The following is a 23,074-nucleotide window of genomic DNA, read 5'->3' on the forward strand; positions in this document are numbered from 1 at the left end:
CTGTGAAGTTAATCAGGTTTCAGTGTGACACACCGTGCCCGAGCAGGAATGTTGCCTTTGTTACTAAACATGATCTCATCCCCATTGCAAACCAAGGCTGTTTAAGCATTCCTGGCTTTAAAGGACCTTCAGCAGCTCGTGCTGGAGCTGTACACCCATGGGGTTTATTTTGTGAGGCTGTGCAGCTGCTGCACCTCATAAAGAGCACAACTGAGCCTCACACCTCTGAGCAAAGTGACTCCCCAGCCCCACAAGGGCAGACATTAGAGGAGCTCTCACATGTGGTTTATTCACTCTAAGCTTCTTCCCAGCCCTCTCCTGCCCAGGGGTCTTGGTGCTTTACTGTGCCTGTCTGCTCATACCCTTGCAGGCAGAGCACTGATACCCCTCAGGATACAAATGGGCAGAAGCTTCCCTGAGGGAGCACAGGAGCTGGCAAGGGGGATCCAGCTTGGCTTCTGCAGTCAGCACCAGGATCAGGGCTCTGTGTTGCCGTCCTGTTGCTCCAGTTGGCTGGTGGGGACAGCCAGGACACCTGAGCTGTGTGAGAGAATGGGAGTGTGCAGGCAGTAATGGATTTCACTGCCTGAGCGGTTTTACTGATGGAGGCACTGAGCATCCTGTCACTCCAGCCTGCCCAGCTGTAATCCAGCTCCCTGTCCAACTGTTAGTTCTGAACTGAAGTCAAGGGGCTTCTTCTCTTAATTTCCTTTTCATTCCTCTCCCTGTCCTCCCCTGCTTCTGTTTCCTGTCTCAGGTCTGCCTGGTAGGGGACTGTGTTGGGGGGATCCTGGGATTTGATGCCTTGTGCTACAGCAACCAGACCGTGTCCGAGAGCCAGAACAGCAGCCGGCGAGGGAGCGTGGTGAGTGTCCAGGTGAGGCTGGCCCCAGTTCCTCCACAGGGCCTGCTCTGGGTGAGGATCTCTGAAACAGCAAACACTCTGCTCCTTATCAGTGGCAGACATGTCTTAAGGTGCATATAGGGTGTCAGTTTGGGTGTGTTTGCTCTAAACAGGGATGTTTCACCCTCTGGTGTGAAGCATCACCCACACTTCAGGGAGTAATTGGGCCTGAGATTCTGTACTGGCCTCAACTGGATCTTGGGGTAAATGGGGAAAGGAGGAGAGGAGGGAGGTGTTACCATGTGGGTGTATTCTTAATTCGGCTAAATCCATCCATTTCAAATCCCAGGATACCGACCTGCTGTCTCCTGGGATAACGGTGAACAACAGCCACTGTTCCAGTGGCTCTAATCTGGAAGCCAGCAGACACCTCAGCAGGAGCAACATTGATATTCCTCGTAGCAATGGAGAAGATCCAAAGAAGCAGCTGCCACGAAAAAGGAGTGATTCATCCACCTATGAGCTGGACACGATAAAGCAGCACCAAGCCTTTCTTTCAAGGTAAGATTTAAGATTTGGAAGGAGCAAATCCAGCAGTGTCCTGGAGCTGGGGGTGGTGTGTCTTTGGAACCTGAGTGTTGCTTTGTCATCCTGTGATAAGCAAGGTGTAGGAAAACAATTTAGATTAGAGAGTTATCGATTTCAGTGTGTTGTATATGCAGAAAAAAAAAGAATTAACAGCTTTCTTGCTGAGTGGCACTGAGAGAATCCAGCTTCTCTACTGCATCAGTGGTGCAATGGCAAGAAGCCCTTTGAGCTGTTGTGTGACAGCCAAGGCAGTCAGGGAGCTGCTGCTCTGCTGTGCTCCAAGTGTGGGATGGAGGTCAGAAAGCAAATGGAGAAATCGTGTAAGGGAACTCAGTGAAGCAGAACTGGGAACCCAGTGTTGTATTCATTTTAAAGCATCTCCGAAACCTGATTTTGAGTTATTCTGTCCCCTGCCACAGCTGCTTCATTGCACCAAGGACATATTTCAGATTTGTTACTCACTGTTGAAGCCCCCAGTATCACATTTTTAACCTTTTTCAAATGGACATTCAGAAATGTGTCTGTTAACATAACCCATGGAATTTTCACAGCAGTCTGCCTGTGGCCTCTGGTCATTCAGGGATTATTTCTGTAAATCCAGAGGAATTTTCTGACTGAATCTTCTTCAGTCTCTGAAACTGGACAGCCCAGAGCTTTTTCTCCTGCAGGCCTGGAGGAACTGCAGTAAAAGTGCTCTTAATCCTTCTTCTCTCATGTCCAGGAACTGGGGAGCAGTGTCCCCCACAGCAAGCCCCGTTACCTGCATTGCAGCTGCATCTAAGGCTGTTCCTTTGTGCTGAAGGCTTCCCCTGCATTTCTCCCCCTCCATCACTGCTTGGAGTCAGTGTTTCAGCACAGGGATTTGTGTTGTCCTGCCATGTCAGGCCCCTTTGGTAAATGATTTATGGGAGGGAGAAGGTATCAAGTGAACGTTGTTGGTGCACAGAGATAGGCTATTCAGAAAGACAGCTGCATTTACAAATCCCCAGTGAGGTTCTTGGATATTTCCAGCAGGTTAATAAAAGGCAATCAGGCTCTTGTTCTTGCCTCCTCAAAACAGTCTCCTGTATTACAGGGAAAATATGAGTTGTGCAAAAATGTGCTGATTTTCCTCCTTGTTATTGACCTCAGGGGCACAGACTCAGTTAAGGAAATCAGGCAGGCATCTTGATGCATTTTTGCACCTATTTTAGAATAAGTGCTGGGCCTGATGTGGATAATGGATTGCTCATTTTGTTGTTCCAAACAGCTTTGTGCTGGTCCTTCCTGTTCCATCTCTGAAGGGCTCTGCCTGCACCCAGCACACAACACTCGTGACTCCCTGGCATTCAGGGGGGTGACAGATTGGTGTATCTTCACTTCTTAAAGAGTTTTACATGGTTTTAAACCTCCCTTTAGACCTTGGGCTAAAAACTAGTCTCTTCCCAGAGCTCAAAACCAGGATTCCCTGAGGGAAAGGGGCAGGTTGGGGCTGCGGTAGGAGCTCTCTCTGTATGTGTCTCACTCAGCTCTGTGGTGCAGGGGAAGCTGGGGAGCAGAGATTCACCTCATCCATGGTGCAGGAGAGGCTGTGGAGCATGGGTTCAGCTCATCCCTGGGGCAGGAGAGGCTGGGAAGCAGGAATTCAGCTCATCCATAGTGCAGAAGAGGCTGGGGAGCAGGAATTCACCTCGTCCCTGGGGCAGAGGAGGCTGAGGATCAGGGATCCACTCGTCCCTCCCTGCATGTCAGCAGGACGTCTCTCTCACACCCATCCCTGGACCTTGTTCTCCCAGCCAGCACCAGCAGAATGCCCACTGGCCTCTGCCATCAAGGAATGATTTTTCTCATTATTTTTCTTCAAACCAAGCCCTGGTGTGATGTGGCTTTGAGCAGGAGGTTGGCAGAACAGAGCCAGGTTTTCCTGCAGGGCTCGGCAGACTGGCAGCCTGGCACACAGGGACCTTTCTGTCCGTGCCCACTGCAGATTTCAGCCTGTGCCAAAGACTCTCATTTTTATTCATGTATCAGACCTACCCACTTCTCTGGGATAATGCCCAGCAAGCCAGAGCAGCATCTGGAGAGTACAATCACACATTTATTTTTAAATTCAGTCCTTCTGCACAACTACATTATTTCTGGCTGTGCCGTACTTGTATTATTGTAAATGAGTTGATTTGCTTCTGAAATCCATAAGCTCTTGTTTAATTAATGCACACAGTACATCTGCTGCTCTTTAAAGGGAGAACAGGGCACTGCAGGTTGCTTGGAGCATGACAGATCCAGAGTTCCCCTTGGCTCTCATTTCCTTTGATTGCTGAAAAGGCAATTCCAAGTTCCCGGCAGAAGGAGTGAAGGTGCCCAAATTGCTCCGTGCTGTGCCTGCTCTGCTTCTTCCCTTGCCCAGGAAGAGATGCTGTGGGAAGCTGTGTGGAATGCACCAAACAGCCCCTGCACCCATCCTGCCCTGGGGACAGCTTTTCCTCTGGAATCCCATCTCTGTCACCCCGCCTTCAGTGAAACTGAGCTGTTCTAAATGACTTTGCATTCCTCACACACAGCAAACTCACAGTGTTACATCTTGTTAGCTGAAGCAATTGTAGCTCCACCAAAGGTGGCTTGTTCTCAGAGCTGTTTCAGGCTCTGCAGCCTCGTTTGCATCACAGAAACAGGAACAGGCTCGTTTGAGCTGTCACTGCTGTAACCTCGTGTTCCTCCCGTTTTGACACCACTGTTTTGACTCCCCGTGATGTGTGTGTGTCTGGCATAAGTAACTGATCATTCCCAGGCTGGGAAACAGGAGAGCAGAGCTGTGCATGTGCCTGTGTGCAGCCCCAGAGGGAACACAGCAGCACAGCAGGAACAGGAGGAGCTTCAGCATCCTCTGGGAGCAACGTTCAGCACTGGAGCTGTCACTGGGATTATTCCTTGTTTGCCATGGCAGGAAAGAAAAGTCTGCCTGAAACCTGGTTTTCTTCCCCAAAAGTGTGAACATTGCAGCTTCTCCAGGGCTGTGGCTGTGTCTGAGGGGTCTGTGAGCAACTGCTCTGTGCTGAGGATGTGGAACAGCCCTGTTTGGGGACCACAGCTGTCACTGTGCTCAGAAATAGCCATGCTGAGCCAGAGCTGTTGCACATGAGGATGTGACAAGTTCTGATCACCACCTGGGATTTTGTTCTGGGGCCACAAAGCCAGCAGGAGACTGTTGGATCTGCATAATTCCCAACTCCAGGCCTGTAAACCCTTTATCCAACCCATCTCTTATGGTATCCATTTCTCCTACACATTTTATAGAACCTGTTCTGATGCTTTTTTAAGTGTTTGCAAATACCCTCTTAAGGCACTGCTGGTACTGCCTTCAACTCTCTGCTTCTACTTATAATGAGATAACCCAGTACAGCTCTCACTGCAATCTGCACAACCTGGAGAGCAAAGGAATTTGCAGCTTTGTGCTTTTGGGTGGGAATAGAAGCATCTCAGAAAGCCTTTTGTGAACCAGGTTATCAGTGTTACGCATCTGTCATTTCATTTTCCCAGATTTACACTGCAGAGAAGCTGCTCTTCCTAACATGGGGGTGGATTCCCATGTTAGGATTTTCACCTAAGCAATCCTGCTGCTTCTTCTTCAGTGTCCAAGGAAAATGGGAATTTAAATCTCTGTGTTAAACCTGTGCATTGCCTAGCCTGCACAAGACTGAGGTGGAATTTTGCAAACAGATTTGACACCCGAGAGAGGGAGGAAAAGCTGGACATGTTCTATATAGTAGCTGCAACCACGATTTTGACTCCTTAAAGAAAAAACATTTTGAGGAGGTGGTGTGTAAATGAACTCACCTGAAGCTTGGATTTGTACATATAAATGATGCCAGAGCAGTGGGGTCACTGTGGGTTGATTAGTATAGTTCCTTCACTGAAGAGATAAATATTATATCCACTGTCAATCACCAATCCATGTTTTAATTATGAAAACACAGTGAGGATATGATTCAGACTTTATTTTCTGTTCTTGTCCCAGTTTACATTCTAGTGTCCTGAGAAACGACCCCACATCCAGGAGATCCAGCAGCTCCACGATGCTGGATGGAGGAAACATTGGCAAATTTGACTTTGAGATCACAGACTTCTTCCTCTTTGGGTCTCCCCTGGGTCTGGTGCTTGCTCTGAGGAAAACTGTGATTCCAGCTCTTGACAGTAAGTCCTGGTGCCAGCTGCTCCCTTGGTGGGTGGGGTGAGCACCTCCTGCTGCACTCACAGGGGTCTGGTGAAACCCAAACATTTCTGTATCTTGTTTATTGCTCTGTAAAGCAGCAGATCTCCCTGTGGTCTGTGCACCACCAATGATACCATTCCAAACAGGAAAAGCACTGAGCAGCTCTTGAGTCTGTAAACTGTAATAAATTGTTTCAGTTGACTAAACAAGGAGATGAGAGAGTGATAAATGATAAATCTTTTGCAATTTTTTAACCTGACAGTTGTCATTTTTCAAGACAAATATTTACAGTATTCTAACAAGCGGTGTTTTGATGCTTGAGGGATTTTTTTTCTTTTCAGTCTTTCAGCTCAGACCAGCTTGTCAGCAGGTCTATAACCTGTTCCACCCTGCAGACCCATCTGCTTCACGCCTGGAGCCTCTTTTGGAGAGGAAGTTTTACCTTTTGCCCCCCTTCAATATCCCCCGGTACCAGAGGTTCCCGCTGGGCGACGGCAACTCTGCAGTTCTGGGTGAGTCCTGGATCCACATGGGCTGCTAAAGGTTACAGGTTACATGAATTGGAAATGGTGAGAAGGAGAACTGGCCCTGTAGCATTAGCTTGCTCCTGATTTACCAGAAAAGGGATTTTCTTGCAGTGAAATCAGTGCCTTGTGTCCTGTGTGCCCTCTGTTTGCCACACAAACAGCTGCTGAGGGTCATGAGGTGGTGATCTCCCTGTGAAGGCTTCTGTTTTACACCCAGACTGGTGCTTGTGGTGGAGTGTGAATGAAACACAACTGAGTTGGCAGAATTTAGGACTTGGAGGGAGCAGAGTTGACCGTGAGATGATGAGATGATTTACTTGTTTGCATCCCCTTTGTCTAATATTTGAATCATGCAGGACTAAATGAAGATTGTATAACTAGAACTGGATAATTCTGGTGATCCCCTCTGCATCATTTTAAAGTTGAAAGTCCAAAGAAGTGGCCTTCTATATGATTAGTGCCTTCAAGTTTGTAATTGCTCAGTCTAGGGTCTGATTTTTTAGATGGGCACAAACTAAACCCCATGTTTGATGAAGTGAATAAAATGCTTTCTGCAGGCCCCACTCACTTGTCAAATTTAGCCAAGATCTTGCTGCAACACTTTTTAAAAATGGATCCACCCACAACTGCATTTGTACCCAGGCCAGTTACAACAGCTCAGGGAATCTATAGCAACTTGAAGAGCAATTTGCTTTTTGGGTGTATTCTAGGTATCAGCTGCAAGGGGCTTATTACAAAATATGCAGCTAAGCATCTTGCCTTCATTCTCTTAAATACATTCCAGAGCCCCTGTTGTCACTGAACCCAGAGGTAGACGCCCCATTGACACCAAACCTGTGTTCTGGTTATCATTGTGGACAGCAGCAGGAATATTAGAGCCTCCCTGGACCTCTGAGCTGGCTGTGTTTGGAGAGACACTTGCTATGCAGTGAAGTTAAACAGCAATTAGCTCTCCTATGAGAAGGGCAGAGTGATGGCAAAACCTCCAGGTCTGAGCCTTGTTATTTTAAGAGATACTGCTCTGCCTTCATGAATAAAACTGACAAAAAACAACTTTAAATTCTCTTTTTCCTGTAAGACAAGGCCTCTTCATTTGCTTATCAGAAAGTAACAGGCCATTCCTTTCCATTAGAGTCCATGTTGTGATGGACACATCACCCAGAAGGACTAACCATGATTCACCAAGCTGCTCCTGAAGTTGGTGTTCACTGGAGGGCACTCCAGAAAAGTTAATTGCTGCTATAATTAAGCTGTGTGTTTTGCAGATCACGTAAAATTCAGGTGTTCAGTTATAATTGGTTTTGTACAAAACCTTGTGTAACGCTGCTTGTGCACATCTCCTCATGCAGGCAGCTTTTTTGGGAGCCCACAGCTCAGAAAGCCTCTCAGGCTGTTTTCCCCCATTTTCCCATCTGTACTATGGTGGTCCCTGTTCCATTTCAATGAACTTGCAGAGTAAAATCAAACTCACATCCCTGCTTACTCCTGTGCTTTGCACTGTGTAGGCTGTGAGTCTGATTCTTCCCTTACTGCATATTTTTTTCCACTCATAGTAAAAGATATTTCTCTGGATCTGCTGTGTATTTATGGATTTGGCTTAGGAGGGGGTGAAGATGCCTCCCTTTTGTTGTTGAAATGCCACCGTTGTGTTCTCCTCTGCTCCCAGTTAATCTCTGATGTTGGTCTGTTTGGAAATCACCCATTTTGTTTCTTTTACTCTATTTGAAGGTTGTCTGTTCATTGAAGACTCATAATTAAGTGCTGGGGTGTAACTGTTTGTATGTTTAACACTTTGTGGCCTCATGTCTGTTGTTCTTTGTCCTTCTGTTATGTTTTTTTTTCCCCATCTGCTTCTAGTTGAGACAATCCAGAACAATCCCATCCTCCTCATGGAAAGTAGCCCTCTGGGTGCTCTCCAGCACCAGGACAGCTTCATGGAAACAAGTATCCCTGTTCCTGTACTGAATTGGCAAGATGTTTCCAATAAAAGTGCTGGTTGTGCTGAGTGTGTGTAATCTACACTTTTGTATTGTCTGTGGTGTTGGGTTCTTGGGGTCCTATTTTGGAGATCACACTGTTGCCTCCTGGAGCTGAAACCTCCGTGCTGTGCCTCAGGCTGTGCCACACAAAATCACCTCTGGGGATCACACGTGGCTCTGGGAGAGCCTCTGTGGAGATAAGGGCTTGAGGTTATAAATTCTGTCCCATTCTGGAGTTGATGCTGGAGGGGAGCTGCTGCCTTGCATGGACTGGTTTGCTCTGTGCTGCTGGAAAGGGCCTTTGGCAGAGACAGCCCCTGCTGGCCCTGCTGCTGTGGGGCAGCATCCCTTGGGAAGGGTGTCCTGCAGCCACCATGCCCAGAGCTCCCCTTGATGTCCGTGTCTCACCAGATTTTGTCCCTTTTGGGTATTTCCTCTTTGGACCCTCATGGCTCTGCTGAGCACAGCACTGAGGCTTTCAGACCCCAGGGTGGCTCTCTGTTGGTTATTGAAATTCATTTCTTGTCTCCCGCCTTAAAAGCAAAGTTTGATGCATTTGTTTTGCCTTATTTTCCATCATCAATGCTGCATGGCCTCATTTATTCTGATTGTGGCTGGTGCTACATCTGCAATTTTGATGAGATTTGCCTTTGTTTTGGTTTTTTTCTTCCCTGCGTGTCTCACTTGCCCGTTCTCGTTCCTTTATCGGTGTTTTGCATTGAGAGCTGGGTTCTGCTGCCCTCTCTGTCTCTAACAAGCTGACCCTCACTGTCCCTGAGCAGTTTGGGCTCTTATGTGGTCATACAGGATGGCAACATCACTGAGTTTTCCCAGTGGTCTCTCCTCTGGCTCCTGGATTTTTAGGTGTGCAGTTGCTGTGTTGCCTGTGCTGTGAGGTTCTGTGGTAAAGCAGAGGGAAAGGATCTGGTACTATTAATTAACCACTTTGGAGGTGCCTGGTGAAATGCATTTCCCTGTGAGCTGGTACTGCCTGTGGTCAGGACAGAGCTGTAGGAGCATCCCTTGCCTGTGCCCAATTCGATGGTCTTTAAGGTCCCTTCCAACCCAAACCATTACAGGATTCTATGATTTTCTGCTTTTTACATTGTGAGTCAAGACCGCAATGTGTCCAAACAATTCTTGATGTGAGTGTAGCAAGTGCTGAATCCCAGTTCAGCCACTGGACTGCAGGAGATTTCCAAAATCACCAAAACTGGTAGACAGCAGAAATCTGTTGCTCTTGGTCTCAGGGTAGTGACTGCAGAGTGCCCAGTGCAAGCAGGACCTGTCTGGCTTTTCTGTGGTTTTTAATATTTTTGTTTTTATTGACCTGTACATATTTTTTGATGGCTTTCAGTATTTCCCTCTTTGGTGCAATGGCTCAGTCTCCAAATAGCCCATACCAAAATCTGTCTTTCAGGTACCCCAAGGAGTTACCTGAGAGCATGGCTCAGGGCTGTTACCTTATAAGAATATTGATAAATGAGGCCAAAAGTGAAAGAGCACAGCACCAAGATGAGTGTTAAAGATTGGTGCAGTGAACAAGGGCACCTCTGTCCCCACTGAGTGACAGAGGAACAGCTCACCTTGATAAAGGTCTTGCTGCTGCTGGACCTTCTGGATGCACCTCTGGGTGCAGGAGGCTTCCGTGGGTCCTGTTAGGGACACCTGGCTGCAGGTGCTGGGGTCTGTCTGTGACACCCCACCCTGGTCACCACAGTCCCCAAGAAAGCCCCCTTGGTTTCAGAATTGCTGCTCAAGAGACATGATGCAGAGAATTCACAAGTTCAGGAAATAGCTTGTTAGCTTTGTGGGTTTTTTTCTGCAAGTCAGGTCTCAGGATTTTCATTGGAAGTTGCTGTCACTGCAGCTTTGGTGTGGAGGAAGCTTTTCTGAGTGGGTTGTAATGCATAAAACAGGTTTTTCTCCACATTTCCCACCCTGCCTTTTCCTGGCCTTCATTTTTCTCAGCAACTGCCCTTTCTCAGGGACAGAGGGTGTGTGGCTTGGGGAAAGGGAGAAGCACAAGAGCCCCTGAGTGGGCAGGAGCAGGGGAGCCCTGCTGTGGGGTGGCACCTTGTCCCCTGCAGGGCAGATTCCTGTCACCAACTCTGGCAGTGCTGAACTGAACTGTTCAGCAATGCTGAAACACCTCAGGCTTTAACAGGAGTGGGAATTGTTCCTCTGGTGACACCAGGATGGGGCTGGAAGGACTGCTGAGGTTGGGTGCTTTTGCTGCAAACATTATATTCCAAAATCCCTGGTCAGCCCAGGAAAACAAGGCTAAAAAAGAGCAGGCCCAGAATCTCACTGTTTCTTCCTTTATTCACTTTTTGTGTTCTCAAAAAGGGGTTGAAGTTCAGGCAGAGCTAAGTGAAGATGGGCTAATGGAGTCAAAGATGTGACCATGTTTGGCCCAGCCTTTTATCTTGTAACACTCTGGAACTTGTCTTCCTAATTCAAGCCACAGGTGCTTTAGGTTAAAGCAGAGGAAGAAGTGCAGGTTTCTCTGGTGGTCAGACCTGAATCTGGCATTTTTCCTGGCACAGACAAAGCCAAAGCTTTCCTCCCATCTGAGGAGGTTCAGGGAAGGTGATGATCATCACCTGTGTTGGGACACCTGTTTGGTGACACAGGAGCAGGAGCACAGGAGCATCTCACAGGCAAGAGAATGGAGAGGGAGGGTGATGAGAGAAGAGAGAGAGGGGTGATCAGAGAAGAGAGAGTTGTTCCAGGTCCCCCAGCAAAGGGAATGAGACTCTTCACCCTTGAGACCTCTGTGGGGTTCGGTGCAGCTCCTGTTTTCCACTTGGATTGCCCGTTCTTGCTCATGCTGGTGTTTTGTGCAGTCAGAAGCAGCCCTGGCCTGGTTTGTGGATCCTGGTCACAGCCTTGAGAGGCAGCAGCTCAAGGCAAGGTGGAAAGAGGGGGAAAGTGCTGGGAAAGTGATGCTGCTGAGGGCCTTTCAGGCACAACGTGGGCTGTGTGTGCAGCTCATCATCAGGTCAGGCTCCTGCTAAGGCTCAGATCTCACAGTCCACAGAGCTTTTACACAGAGCAGCTTGTGGCCTGATTTTCCCTGCAGAGAACAGAACTCTTTTACTGACACTTAGCCACACATTTTCTGCTTCATACATTCCCTCTCCCTGGGCTGCAGCAGGATTTGTGTGGGCACAGACGCTGCTGCTGCGAGCTGAGGGATTGGAGGGAGAAAATCAGTAGCCCCAAGCAAAAAAAGATTGATATTAAAATAAACCAATTGCTAAAACAACACCCCGTGTCAGCCTTGTGCCAGGATTAAACCCAGGGATAACTAAACAGGCTGGAATAGGTGGAGGGTATTGATGTGTGGGAGTAATGTGCTCACATTCCTTGTGATATCTCCTGCCTGATACCTGGGAATAAATTCAGGTGCTGCTCCTCAAGTGCAGCAGAGATGGGCAAGCTTAAACCCACAATGAATTGCTTTGCTTTGCATGTTAGTGCCACGCTGGTGCTGCCTGCTGTGAGCACCTGGAGTTGGCATTACAAACCTCTGCCCTGCAGGAGCTGGGGATGTCCCACTTAACTGGGCCCCACAGCATCCCCAGAGGGGTGGGTGCTCTTAGCACTGTTGAGAGACAAAACTGAAATGCAGAGATTTTAACGTGGCTTTCAGCATCTCTTGTTTTGCCACTCCTGGGTGTTTGAGGTCCTCTTCCCTCCCATCCATATGTAAGGTCCATGTGAGCATGATTTTAAACCCTCCTTTTTGTATTTATGTACTGAGGAGTTCAGCCTAACTTGGTAAACCTCAGGTTGGGATTTTAAAATCCACACCTGTGTGTTGTACCAAAACTGTACTGTTTTCATAGAGCCTGAGTACTCCCTGTTCTGCTGACTCTGATGGGAGACACAAGTGCTCAGCACCAGACTCCCTTCAGGAGCCCTTTCTCCAGATTAATGAGTGTTGGCTGTGTCCTTCAGCAGTAAAATACAAGTCCAAATTTAGTCCCTGCCAGGCATGAAGATGTTTTCTTGATTTTTGCTTTTTAATAATGCTTCTTTCTTGGAGACATTCATTTAAATTTAAATATCTCAAGAAAACAAATACCTCTTTGTAAGGTTGTTTTTTTGTTGTTTTTCTTAGCTTGGTTATCTTGTCTCGATGTGAATGTATAAAATTGTGTATATTCACATCTGTATGTATGACACATGCTTGTTATTGCTGCTTCAATAAGTCTGCCTGGGTTTTTCTTTGGATCTGGTTTTTGAGCTACTTACTTTGCTTCTCTCAATCAAAGACTGCTCCTCCAGCCACATCTCTGCCTGCTGTGCTATTTGCTTTCTTTTCTAACCAGAGCTCCAATGAAATGTGGGTGTTTCTATTTCATTCCAGTCAGCTCTGAGAGGTTTTTGCACCCACCAGCTTTGTTTGCCTCCTTCCTCCCTCCCCGAGTTCATCTTGCCCAGCCTCTGTCTGTTGGTCTAATATTTTGATTTCCCTGTTTCAACTTTGTAGCAGATGTTGTTCAGTCTCATGGTGCCGTCTTCGTGGAAAACGCGTCCCTGTCCACCCCCATTTCAGCCCCTCAGTTCAGGGGCTTCCGGAGAGCCAGTGAGATCAGCATTGCCAGCCAGGTCTCAGGAATGGCAGACAGTTACACTGCTTCCAACATAGCCAACAGTAAGTGTTGCACCCCTCGAGGCTCTGCTCTGCTCCGGGCTCAGAGCTTCTGTCCGTCCGTCTGTCCGGGGGGTGCTTCCAGCCATGACCAACAGCTTGGAATTGTCCTGGTTCTGCCACACTCAGTGCTCTGTGTCAGCACATCCCCTGCAGGAACAGGGCTGTGTTTGGTGGCCACTGCTGCGTTGTGCATGTTGGACCTTGCTGGTGATGAATTGTTAAAGCAAAGGTGATAACTGTGATTGTTAAAGCAAAGGTGATAACTGTGATTGTTAAAGCAAAGATGATAACTGTGACTCTGAGCTGTGTGTGGTGAGGGTTAATCCAGAGGGATGTGGCTGTGCTGCCATGGTAAGTCGTGCAGAACTGCTCAGGATCAGCACTTGAGACCAGATGGGCAATGCAGGATGTGGCTCAATGCAGATCCCTCAAATGTGGCCCACAAAAGCAGGGATGAGTAAATCCCTCTGTAACGCTGAAAGGCAAGGACAGGTTGGTTCAGAACAGAACATTTATTATTTGCATTAGAGATTCAGCTCTTCTGCAGCCCGCAGGGCAGCTCCCAGTCACTTATGACCCATTTCCCAGAGCTGAATGAGGAGTAAAAGGGATTTTTTATTCATTATTTTTCCCAAGACCTGTATAACTTCCTAACTAATGCAGTGGAGAAGAACAGACTTCGTTAAGTGGAGAAGAACAGACTTTATTAATGGCTCAGCTCCTTCTTTGTTTCAGCTCAGGTATGAGATGAACGCTGTGTCCTCATGGATTTCTGGTAACTCAGACCAAAAAAAGGCTGATAACTCAAAAAACCCCCAGAAAAACAAAACAAAACCTAAAACCCATGCATATGAGGAAATTTTCCACCCAAACTCTATTCCCAGAAGGTCTCAAAAATTTAGAGATACATTCCTGGCACGAGTTGTGAATTACTCACTCCATCATTAATTGCTAAGGTTAATAATGCTCCTGGAGGCAGGTATGAGTTGTTAAAGGTTTGTGGGCGCTGCTCAGGGGCTGCTGTAACCTCCTGCCCTGTTTGAGGCAACACTCAGCAGCAGAACTAAAATACCTTCTCTGACAAACGAGGTTTTCCTGCTCAAAGCGTGTCCAGGAGCCGACACCCCACTCCCCACGTGCATCCTTTCCTTATCCTGACATCTTGCCAAGCACTGTTAAACAGGAATCTGCTTGGGAAGCAGCTCTTGGGGGAGAAGGTGTTTGTTTTGTGCTGCTTTCCCACCCACAGGAGCTGCTGGGCTGGCACACAGGGCTGGTTCTTGGGGAGGTGTTTGTGCCAGGGTGATGCCCCAGAGCCAGCGTGTCCCATGGAGAGATCTTGTCCCGTGCTGCAGCAGGGTTGGGTCACACAGCACTCACCTCTGCTTTCCCCATGCTCTCCCCCCTTTGTGTAATTTATTCCTCCACTCAGCCATCAAAGCCTGTTGCTGAGATCAGGGAGGAAGAGTCTTCCCTCAGCTCCGAGTGTCCCCCAAGCTCCAGCTCTGCCTTGCTGCTCCTGCTCTCAGCCTGGTTGGTGTGGTGGTAACCTGGAGCTGTGCCACTGAGGGCTGGATGTGATCTGTGCTTATCCCCAGGGAGAGCTGGAGGAAGGTTGGAGGGGCACTGCAAACCCACAGCTCCCTCCCAGGAGCCTCCTTAGGGGTGCAGCTCCCCTGGTACCGTGAGTTTGTGGAGGATGAAATCAGTGTGTGCCATAATAATGAGTGATTTCTGCTTTTTTTTTTTTTTTTTTATGTTTTATTTTTCCTTTTAGAAACCAAACACCACCTTAATCATTGTAGGGGCTTTAGCCTTCTGTCCCAACTTGCCCTCCCTCACAAATCCCCTGCCCAAAGCTCGTTCAGGAGGCGTAGGCAGCACAAACACACAGCCCCTGCCAAGGGAAGGAAGCTCCAAGGGCCACGGAGCCGGGCTGCAGGCTGTGCTCTTCGGATACCACACCTGGACATCAAGACAGGTATTCTGGAGAGATCCACTCCTGTCAGCCTCCTCTCTCATTTGTAGTCACAGAACTTCACCACAAATCTCTGCGCTTCACACTGAGGCACTTGCAGTTTCTGATTGCATCTTAACAAGCATTTCTGTCACTTTGCCCTGAAGATCCATCATAACACAGCTAACAACCTGGCAGGAGCAGGAATTCTTCTGGGCAGAGCTGAGGGGACAACGCTTCTGCCTCCACCACTGCCTTCTGAGCATGGAAGAGTCAATCCTGTCTGCTTCCTGTACAGAATCTGAAACTACCCAAGCTGGGGACTTGCATGAGAAATGGAAGTTGGGACATGACCAGGAGCTGTCAGTTTGGAAGGCAGGGAATCAGAAGTGGCTGCGAGGAGGTGCCTGTGAGCTCTGGAAAAGCCACATTGATCCATCAAACCTTGCTCCTCCTTCCCATGGCCCTTCAGAAAAGTGGGGACTGTCAGGGTGAGGGTGGCCTGGCACCTGGCACAGCCAGTGGGGATGTGCTGAATCCACATCCCTCTGCATTTGCTGTGGTGGGAGCTCTGTGCAGGTCTCTGGAAGGAGCTGCTGGATCCATCTTTTCAGTTCAGCATCTGTGCTCATCACCAGCCAGATTTCCCTTTGCAGAAGGGTGTGTTGGATTGCACCTTAAACCTGGCAGCTTTCCTGGAAGTCCTTAAAAAGGGAACATTGTCACAGAGACAAACCAAGCTTGAGGAAGCCCTTGTCAAAGCCCCAGCTTGCATCCTGCATGCAAACACAAACAAAATTCTTCTGCTGCTCTCTTGATCTCCATCTTTTCTTTCCTTGGCTGCTTCTCTGGGCTGGAGTGCACAGACACTGAGGACTTCTTGCTGCTGGGAAAGCAGCCCATGCTTTGGGGTCTGAGGCTTTGGACTGAGACCTGATTTCCAGGGATTGGGGCAGGATGTGTGTGTGAGCAGAGCTCAGGGCAGTTGAGGTGTGGGGGTGTCCTCGGGTGAAGGGTGGCTGTCAGACACCTGCCTGTGAATTGTTGGGCTCCCTGAGGGAGAAACTTGTTTTGTATCCCTGTCCCCCACTAAATCCCAGTGTATTTTCAGTCCCCCATGCAATGAAGTCCCAATACTGCCAGGTGCTTGTCTCGTTGTCCCCCACAGAGGCTGTGCCCTGGGAGGGCTGGGCTGCACATCTCGGTTGCCCAGGAGGGCAATAAGGATTTGTTGGGGACTACCAGTCCCATCTTCATGTGCTATATTCCCTGCCTTGTGGTGCCTTTTAGCATCCTGTGGATTCCCAGTCCTTTTTAGTGTGGCCAATACCTGGATGCAGTTCCCTGGTGAAAGCTGAAGGAGTTGGAAGCAGGGCTGGAGATGGGCAGAGCACACCCACCCACCCTTCCTTCCTCCCACAGCTCCAGGGAGATTTGTTGCTGTCTTTATGTTTTGGCTCATTGCACAGGAGCCTTGAGCCCCTTCCCTGGGGTCTGGACTAACAGCCAATTAACCTGCCCTCCATCCAGTGCCTTCCTCTTTGCTTGAACAAGGGAGAGCTCACACTGGTGGCCGTGTGTTCCTCCCTCGGTGTGAGCAAACCCCGAGCCCGGGCTCAGCTGTTCCCCAGAGCAGCGGGACCAGCTGGGAGCAGCCTCCTGGCACACCTGGAGCGAGGAGCCAGAGCCCTGAAATCCCTTCTGTGAGCCCCCCTGGTCTGAAGGAGTGTTTTGCCTCTGTAGTTGCTGCCAAGTGGTGGGGAACGAAGCGGATCGACTACGCCCTGTACTGCCCCGACGCGCTGACGGCGTTCCCGACCGTGGCTCTGCCTCACCTCTTCCACGCCAGCTACTGGGAGTCCACAGACGTTGTCTCCTTCCTGCTCAGACAGGTAGAGTCACCCCCTCTCCCTCATCTCCCTTGGGCTGAAAAATGCTTGGGGCTCTTTGTTTTTTCCAGTGCACCTTCAATATAAGACTTGTCGATGCATAGAAGTGAAAAAATACCCTTTGCCCCTGCAGATCCAATTTTTTCCCTTCTTTGTTTTACCTCACCTGTGGTGTTGGTGGAGCTGCACACATACAGACTTCATAGATGTCTTGTTACACCTGCTTGATTTGGGGCTGCTTGGGTTTTGGGCTCTTATCATCAGAGCAGGTTTCAGATGGGCTCACTGGGGATCCATGGAGAGAGCCCAGGGCAGTTTCTTATCCATAGTGGCAAAGGTCAGTGCACTTGTTTCTTGAAGTGATCTCTGTGCCAGGTCACATCTCCAGTCTGAAACTGAAACTTCTCAAAGGACAAATATAACCAGCACCATATACAATAAAACCAAAGGGGAAGTTTTATATTAATTCAACATGAATTGATAGGCAGAATGCAGTTCTCCATTTTGCCTTTCTAAGTTATTGTTGTCTCCTCTAGGAACTCATTGGGATTTAGTTCTCATTCCTGCAGCACAAAGCAGTTCTAGGGCCAGGAGAATGGGGATTGCTGGTGTCTGGAGTCTACACCTCAGATTTTATCAACCTATATTTGGCCTAAAATTCAAATTTACTGTCTAAAACGTGTTTTTCCCTAAAAGAAATATTTTCCCTTCAGTTCCTTGGGGATGAGGGGGAGTTTTTGCCTTAAAAAATATGAACTCCCCAGGGGATGACACTTAGAGCATGGAGCTGGAAAACAACAAAAAGCAACTCTGTGGTTTGTGTTGCCCACTTCGGTGCTGGGTTTGCTTTGCATTAGCTCAGCTGTTAAATCCTCCCTGTTCTCCTCCAGCCTCCTCTGCTGCAGCTCTGAGTTATTTATGATTCTGTTGGCAAACTTTCTTTTAGTGTTATCTTCCAAATAGTGTGAGAGCCATAAACAGCAGCAGTGTCAGTGCTGGTGGCAGCTGAGCAGTGCTGATAATCCTTGAGACCCTTCTCTTGCCAGGCTGTGTCCAGGCTCTGCCTGCACACTCCTGCCTGGATGGTCCCACACCCAGCCCGGCCTAACAGGGCAGGAAAGAAGAGAGAGCTCTCATTGTGCACAAGGGGGAACAGTCATGACAGTCTCATACATAAAGTGTTCCACTTGGGAAATAGCCAGTTGTTCAGGTTTCAGCCCAAACCTGTGTCTGTAGCACTGTGTGGTGTTTCAAACCTTGTGGTTTGAGTACCTGGAGGAACCTCTCCATCCATTCTAAACCTGCCTGGGTAGTCTGGCACCCCCTTGCCCAGTGCCTGTCTCTGCTCACTCCTCTTTGCCTTGAGACCAGGGGTTTTCTCATCTTTTGTCTTCTCTCTGTCCTTCACCAGCACCACACAGCTGCTTCCCCTAATAAGGACTTGTTTCTAATGGCCTTTGAAAGTTACCTCTGGACAAAATGTAAAAGAAGCTGTTGAATAGTTTTAGTCTCCAAAGATTAAATCTTGTTAAAACAAGCCCAGATAGAATTCAAAATACATTCCTGATTTAAATAATTTTCAGTAAAATTTGTTATTTTGTTTACATTGGATTCCATGAGCTCCCGCCCCAGCAAGCTCATCCTCCCTGGGGTCCTTTTTCCATTTCCCTGGATGAAAACCAGCTTCAGCTCTGCAGAGGGCTGGCCTGTGTCAGCCAAGCTCAGCTGGAGAGCTGCTGACCTTTCAGAACATGTTCAGGACCTTGTAAAAGAGCCCACATTTAGGAGGCCTCTTAATTTTTTGGTCACCAAGGCTGCTGGCAGTTTTGGAGTTCTGTGTGCAGGGTTACCTCCCAGTCCTGCAGAGTCTTTGAGGTGTCCCCCAGGCTTGGGTGTTATTTTTCCTTTTCCATTCTAGAAGTAAGAGCAACCTAGGTAGGAGTTAACCCTCCTCTCTCTGTGTTCCTGCCTCCCATCCCCATCCATGCCCTGGTGACAGGCAGGAATTGGCTGCTTGGCAGTGACGTCCCACCAGCACAAACTCCTGGAGTTCTGTCAGCCAGGATGGACAGACAGACAGCCTGGGCTCTGCCTCACATGCAGCCAAGCCAGACCCCTGTGTGTTTCACAGGGGTCAGATCAGTGAGAGGAGCAAAAGCCACGGGACCAGAGTTGGAAATTTCAGTAGGAATTGGAAATGAGCTGAAGGAGCAGCATCTGTCAGCATGGGGCCAGCGAGAGCAGCTGGTGCTGGGTCTGTTGTGGAATGGGGAAGGTTTGTGTTCCCTGCAGGCCGTGGGAAGGGACCAAGGGATCCCTGGGGGAAGGGCAGGTATCTCAGTGCAGAGCTGTGTTTGAGTCAGTTTTGTACCTCCTGACAATCCAAAAAGCCTGCATCCCAGGCAGGATTAAGTCAGCACTGGCCACAGGCTTTGCCAGTGCAGCAAAGGCCACTTGTCCTTCAAACCTGCAAGGTGACAAACTCAGCAGCAAACTCAGGGGCCTCTCTCCAGGCACTGCCCTTCCTCAGTGCAGGCTCAGGAGATGCAGAACAGCCAGGCAGGAGGAGAGGGCTGATGCTTGGGGGAATCTGTCCTCCTGCAGGTGATGAGACACGAGAACTCGAGTGTGTTGGAGCTGGATGGGAAGGAGGTGTCTGTGTTCACCCCCTCCAAGCCCCGGGAGAAGTGGCTGCGCAAGAGGACGAACGTGAAGCTCCGGGTAAGGGGGTTTGGGGCTGCACCAGCTGCTCTGGCTTGGGCTGCACAAACTGCTCTGAGGGTGTGGCACAGACAGAGGGCTGTGTTGCATTGCTGGGCTGTTTTAATGGTTATATCCTACCTGGGTGCCTGTAAAAGAGCAACCCTAAAGGTGTGTGTCAGCAAGGTCTCCTCTTAGCCTCGAGTCTGTAAAACACGGGAAGCATTGGCTGTGGGTCAGGGAACGAGTGAGAATGGAACATCTTTCATAGTCCAATAATACCAGTTCTCAGCTCAGTAAATGCCCTTTGCTCCCAGTAAAGTCTCCAGTTTCTGAGGGGGCAATTCTGTGTTCGAACTGAAACAATATCAGCAGATTTCTCTGGCAGCTGAGTCTATTTCCTCTTAATTCCAAAGTGTGAGAGTTAATAGAGAGTATCAGAACTGCACGTACAACCTTCCATGGAAATTGGCTCTTCAGCACTCCAATCCACCCATCAGTTCAGGGCACAGAGCTTCACCTCTGCCACAGGTCAAATTCTTTCCCAGAGCTGAGGGTGGAGTGGAGGGGGAGAATGGCACAGAGAAACCCGTACTCTAATTTGTCCAGTTATAACATATTTATTTGGCATTTCCCTGTGAGGTTATCCATTGCTGCAAACTTAATTTTTTTTTTTTCCTCCTCCCCTCTTGCAGAACGTCACAGCCAACCACAGGATCAACGACACCATTGCTAATGAGGATGGGCCCCAGACCTTGACTGGGAGGTTCATGTATGGTCCATTAGACATGGTCACCCTCACAGGAGAGAAGGTACCGTGTGTGCTTGGAGGTGTCACCATGTGGTGACAACTGTGGGACAGAGGTAGTGCCTGTCAGTGCTCCCTTGGTGCCTGCTGGGGTTTGCTGCACTTGTGTCCTGGTCAGGTTCTCCTGCTCAGACTTGTGGGTGCCTCCCACCAGGAACAGCATTTGTCATCTCTGATGTTTGGGTGCTGCCCAGCTCAGATCCGTGAATTGCAGAGGGTGGGAGCAGGACCAACCCCGCTGCCACCCACAGGGGCTCGGGTGGGACGTTCCTGTGCCCGGCCTGTCCTGCTAGGGGTGACACAGTCTCGCTGTCCCCAGGTGGACATCCACATCATGACCCAGCCACCGTCGGGGGAGTGGGTGTACTTTGACACGGAGATCAGCAACAGCAGTGGCAGGATTTCCTACGTGATCCCCGAGGAGCGGCGCCTGGGCATCGGCGTCTACCCCGTCAAGATGGTGGTCAGGTGAGGGCCTGGGGCTTGCAGGAGGAGCAAAGAGGAATTGGATTAGAACATGGTCCCTCCTGTTGCTGGGTGGGTTCAGAGCCTGGTTTGCCAGCAACAGAGGCAAAGAAAGCCATTTGTACTCTGCAGCTGTAAGGGGAAAATGCACATTTTATTCACCACCAGCATGGGAATTGAACTCCCGCTGCAGGAGCAGGTCTCCTGCACCACAGGGCCTCGTGGCCATCTGCAAAACTGCACGACTGAGCATATTTTAAAGACCATAAACTTGTCCTTGAGGGACAGGACTTTGTAATTGTGATGATTCACAGCCCAGGGCTCCAGCTCAGTTCTACTGCTGGTGTTGGGCTCTGGGAGGGGAAGGAGGGGAGCATCTTCTTGGTGGTGACCCCAGCAATGTTTTTCTGGGGGTAACTGTTGAGTCTCTGCTGCCAAGGAGCGCTAATCCATCCCCACTTGAACATGAGACCCTCACACAGTGCTTGTGCCTGCTCTAACCGAGGGTGGCATCACTGTTGGAGCCTTTGGGCCAGATGTGGGAGCCGCTCTGGGCTCGTGGTGCTCCGCAGGTCCTGGTGATGCCCTGTGGATATTTTGATGCCTCTAAACACCTGCATCCCTTCCCTCAGGGGTGACCACACGTTTGCTGACAGCTACATCACGGTGCTGCCCAAGGGGACGGAGTTCGTGGTGTTCAGCATCGACGGCTCCTTCGCAGCCAGCGTCTCCATCATGGGCAGCGACCCCAAGGTCCGCGCCGGGGCCGTGGACGTTGTAAGGTCAGGGCAGGGCCTGGGGTGGTTGATCTGACACTGACCCTGCTCTGCAATCCATTGACTCTTGCCTTTCCCTGCAGGCACTGGCAAGACCTCGGCTACCTCATAATCTATGTCACGGGCCGCCCTGACATGCAGAAGCAGAGGGTGGTGGCGTGGTTAGCACAGCACAACTTCCCCCACGGCATCGTGTCCTTCTGTGACGGGCTGGTCCACGACCCGCTGCGGCACAAGGCCAACTTCCTGAAATCCCTCATCACTGATGTAAGCCTGCCTCTGCTGGAATGGGAGCGTGGCACGGGGTTAGATTGCTCCTCATCCAACCACCACTGTCAGCACCAGTCTCTTGGCAGCAATGTGACCTGCAGTGGAAGATTAATCTGTTCATTTTATTTTCATTCCTTTGTTGCTCCACAAAAGTGTCTGTGCTGTTAAATTGTGTTGCCTCTGCTCTGCACTGCTCCATTTCATCACTGCTCCTCAAACCCCTAATGGAACTGAGGCAGTAGAGCCTCCCTGCCCCCCACACCTGTTTGGTGGCTTTTTGGCTGCCTGTGGTGGGAACAGCAGGGCTGAGAGGGGATGGAGCTGCTGCAGAAATGGCTTTGCTGGGAAACTCCACAGAGATCTTCCAGGGGTTTGACCCTTGGCAGGTCCTGGTAATGCTCAGCCCAGAGCCTCAGGCAAGCTCCAGATAGAAAAAAGTTTTGTGTGTCTGCCAGGTGAAGGAGCTGCCAGTGTCCCAAGCACTTTCCCTGCTTTGATTTGCAGGAAAAGCCTGTCCTTAACTTTCTTAGGCTCCCTTTTTGGCCTGAGTGTCAGTGGAGAGAGCAGCTGGCTCTCAGTTGCTTTCATGTCCTCCACATGTTTGGGACCAGGGCCAGAAATTCTTTTTCCATCTCCCTGACCTGTGGTTCTGGACTCAAAGCTGGCCAGTGTGTGGTGGCACCAATGTCCACACCTCCCCTGCCAGCCCCTGCCCCAGCCCACGACAGGAGGGGCTGTCCATGAGCTGCTCTCTGCTTGGAGTAGAGCAGAGGTATCCCTGAAAAGCAGCAGGTTTTGCTGTCTGTCCCTTCTCCCTCTGCCCAGCAGGTAACAGCAGCTTGGCTGTGGAGAACATTCCTGGCTAATGATTCCTGCCCAGGTTTGCAGCTCCTCTCCCCCAGTGACAGCAGGGAAGTCTGCAGCATCCTTGCCCCCTGCAGACCTCAGGGGAAGGCCGTGGATCAGCAAGTGGAGATCTGTTCTTGTATTGCTGTCACTCCTCTTGTCACGGCCTGTAAACATGCCCAGCTCTGTTAATTAGCACTTCCCTGGGTGGTTCATTATCCAGCTGGGAACTTGCATTAGTTCCAGTGACCCGAGATTCCCACAAATGCAATTGGAAAAGCCAAAGCCCAGCCTGCTGAGCAGCGTGGGGTGCCTGTGGGTTCTGAGCCTGTGCTGCTCTCTGTCCCCCCAGCTGCACATGAGGATCCACGCCGCGTATGGATCCACCAAGGACATCTCCGTGTACAGCTCCATCAGCCTCCCGCCCACAAACATCTACATCGTCGGCCGACCCACCAAGAAACTGCAGAGCCAGTGCCAGGTAGGAGCCAGCCTGGCTGAGCCCTGGAGCTGCTGCTCCCATGGGAGGGAGGTGGGAATTTGGTCATTACAGATCTGGTGACTGAGCAG

General features: G+C 49.7%; 1 protein-coding gene across 1 annotated transcript in view; it reads left to right on the top strand.

Annotated features, from left to right (window-relative positions):
* The window catches only part of PITPNM2 (phosphatidylinositol transfer protein membrane associated 2), a 118,843-nt gene that overhangs the window by 94,001 nt on the left and 1,768 nt on the right, over nucleotides 1-23,074 (top strand). The window contains exons 13-26 of the mRNA XM_059485474.1: nucleotides 758-865; nucleotides 1,194-1,405; nucleotides 5,427-5,602; nucleotides 5,963-6,133; nucleotides 8,006-8,155; nucleotides 12,629-12,793; nucleotides 14,571-14,774; nucleotides 16,494-16,642; nucleotides 19,244-19,360; nucleotides 20,035-20,151; nucleotides 20,467-20,615; nucleotides 21,245-21,394; nucleotides 21,472-21,655; nucleotides 22,857-22,985. Coding sequence (XP_059341457.1) covers nucleotides 758-865; nucleotides 1,194-1,405; nucleotides 5,427-5,602; nucleotides 5,963-6,133; nucleotides 8,006-8,155; nucleotides 12,629-12,793; nucleotides 14,571-14,774; nucleotides 16,494-16,642; nucleotides 19,244-19,360; nucleotides 20,035-20,151; nucleotides 20,467-20,615; nucleotides 21,245-21,394; nucleotides 21,472-21,655; nucleotides 22,857-22,985 — 2,181 coding nt within the window. The remainder of the gene's footprint in view (nucleotides 1-757; nucleotides 866-1,193; nucleotides 1,406-5,426; nucleotides 5,603-5,962; nucleotides 6,134-8,005; nucleotides 8,156-12,628; nucleotides 12,794-14,570; nucleotides 14,775-16,493; nucleotides 16,643-19,243; nucleotides 19,361-20,034; nucleotides 20,152-20,466; nucleotides 20,616-21,244; nucleotides 21,395-21,471; nucleotides 21,656-22,856; nucleotides 22,986-23,074) is intronic.

Source organism: Ammospiza nelsoni, chromosome 18 (genome assembly GCF_027579445.1).
Source record: "Ammospiza nelsoni isolate bAmmNel1 chromosome 18, bAmmNel1.pri, whole genome shotgun sequence".
Taxonomy (NCBI): Eukaryota; Metazoa; Chordata; class Aves; order Passeriformes; family Passerellidae; genus Ammospiza; species Ammospiza nelsoni.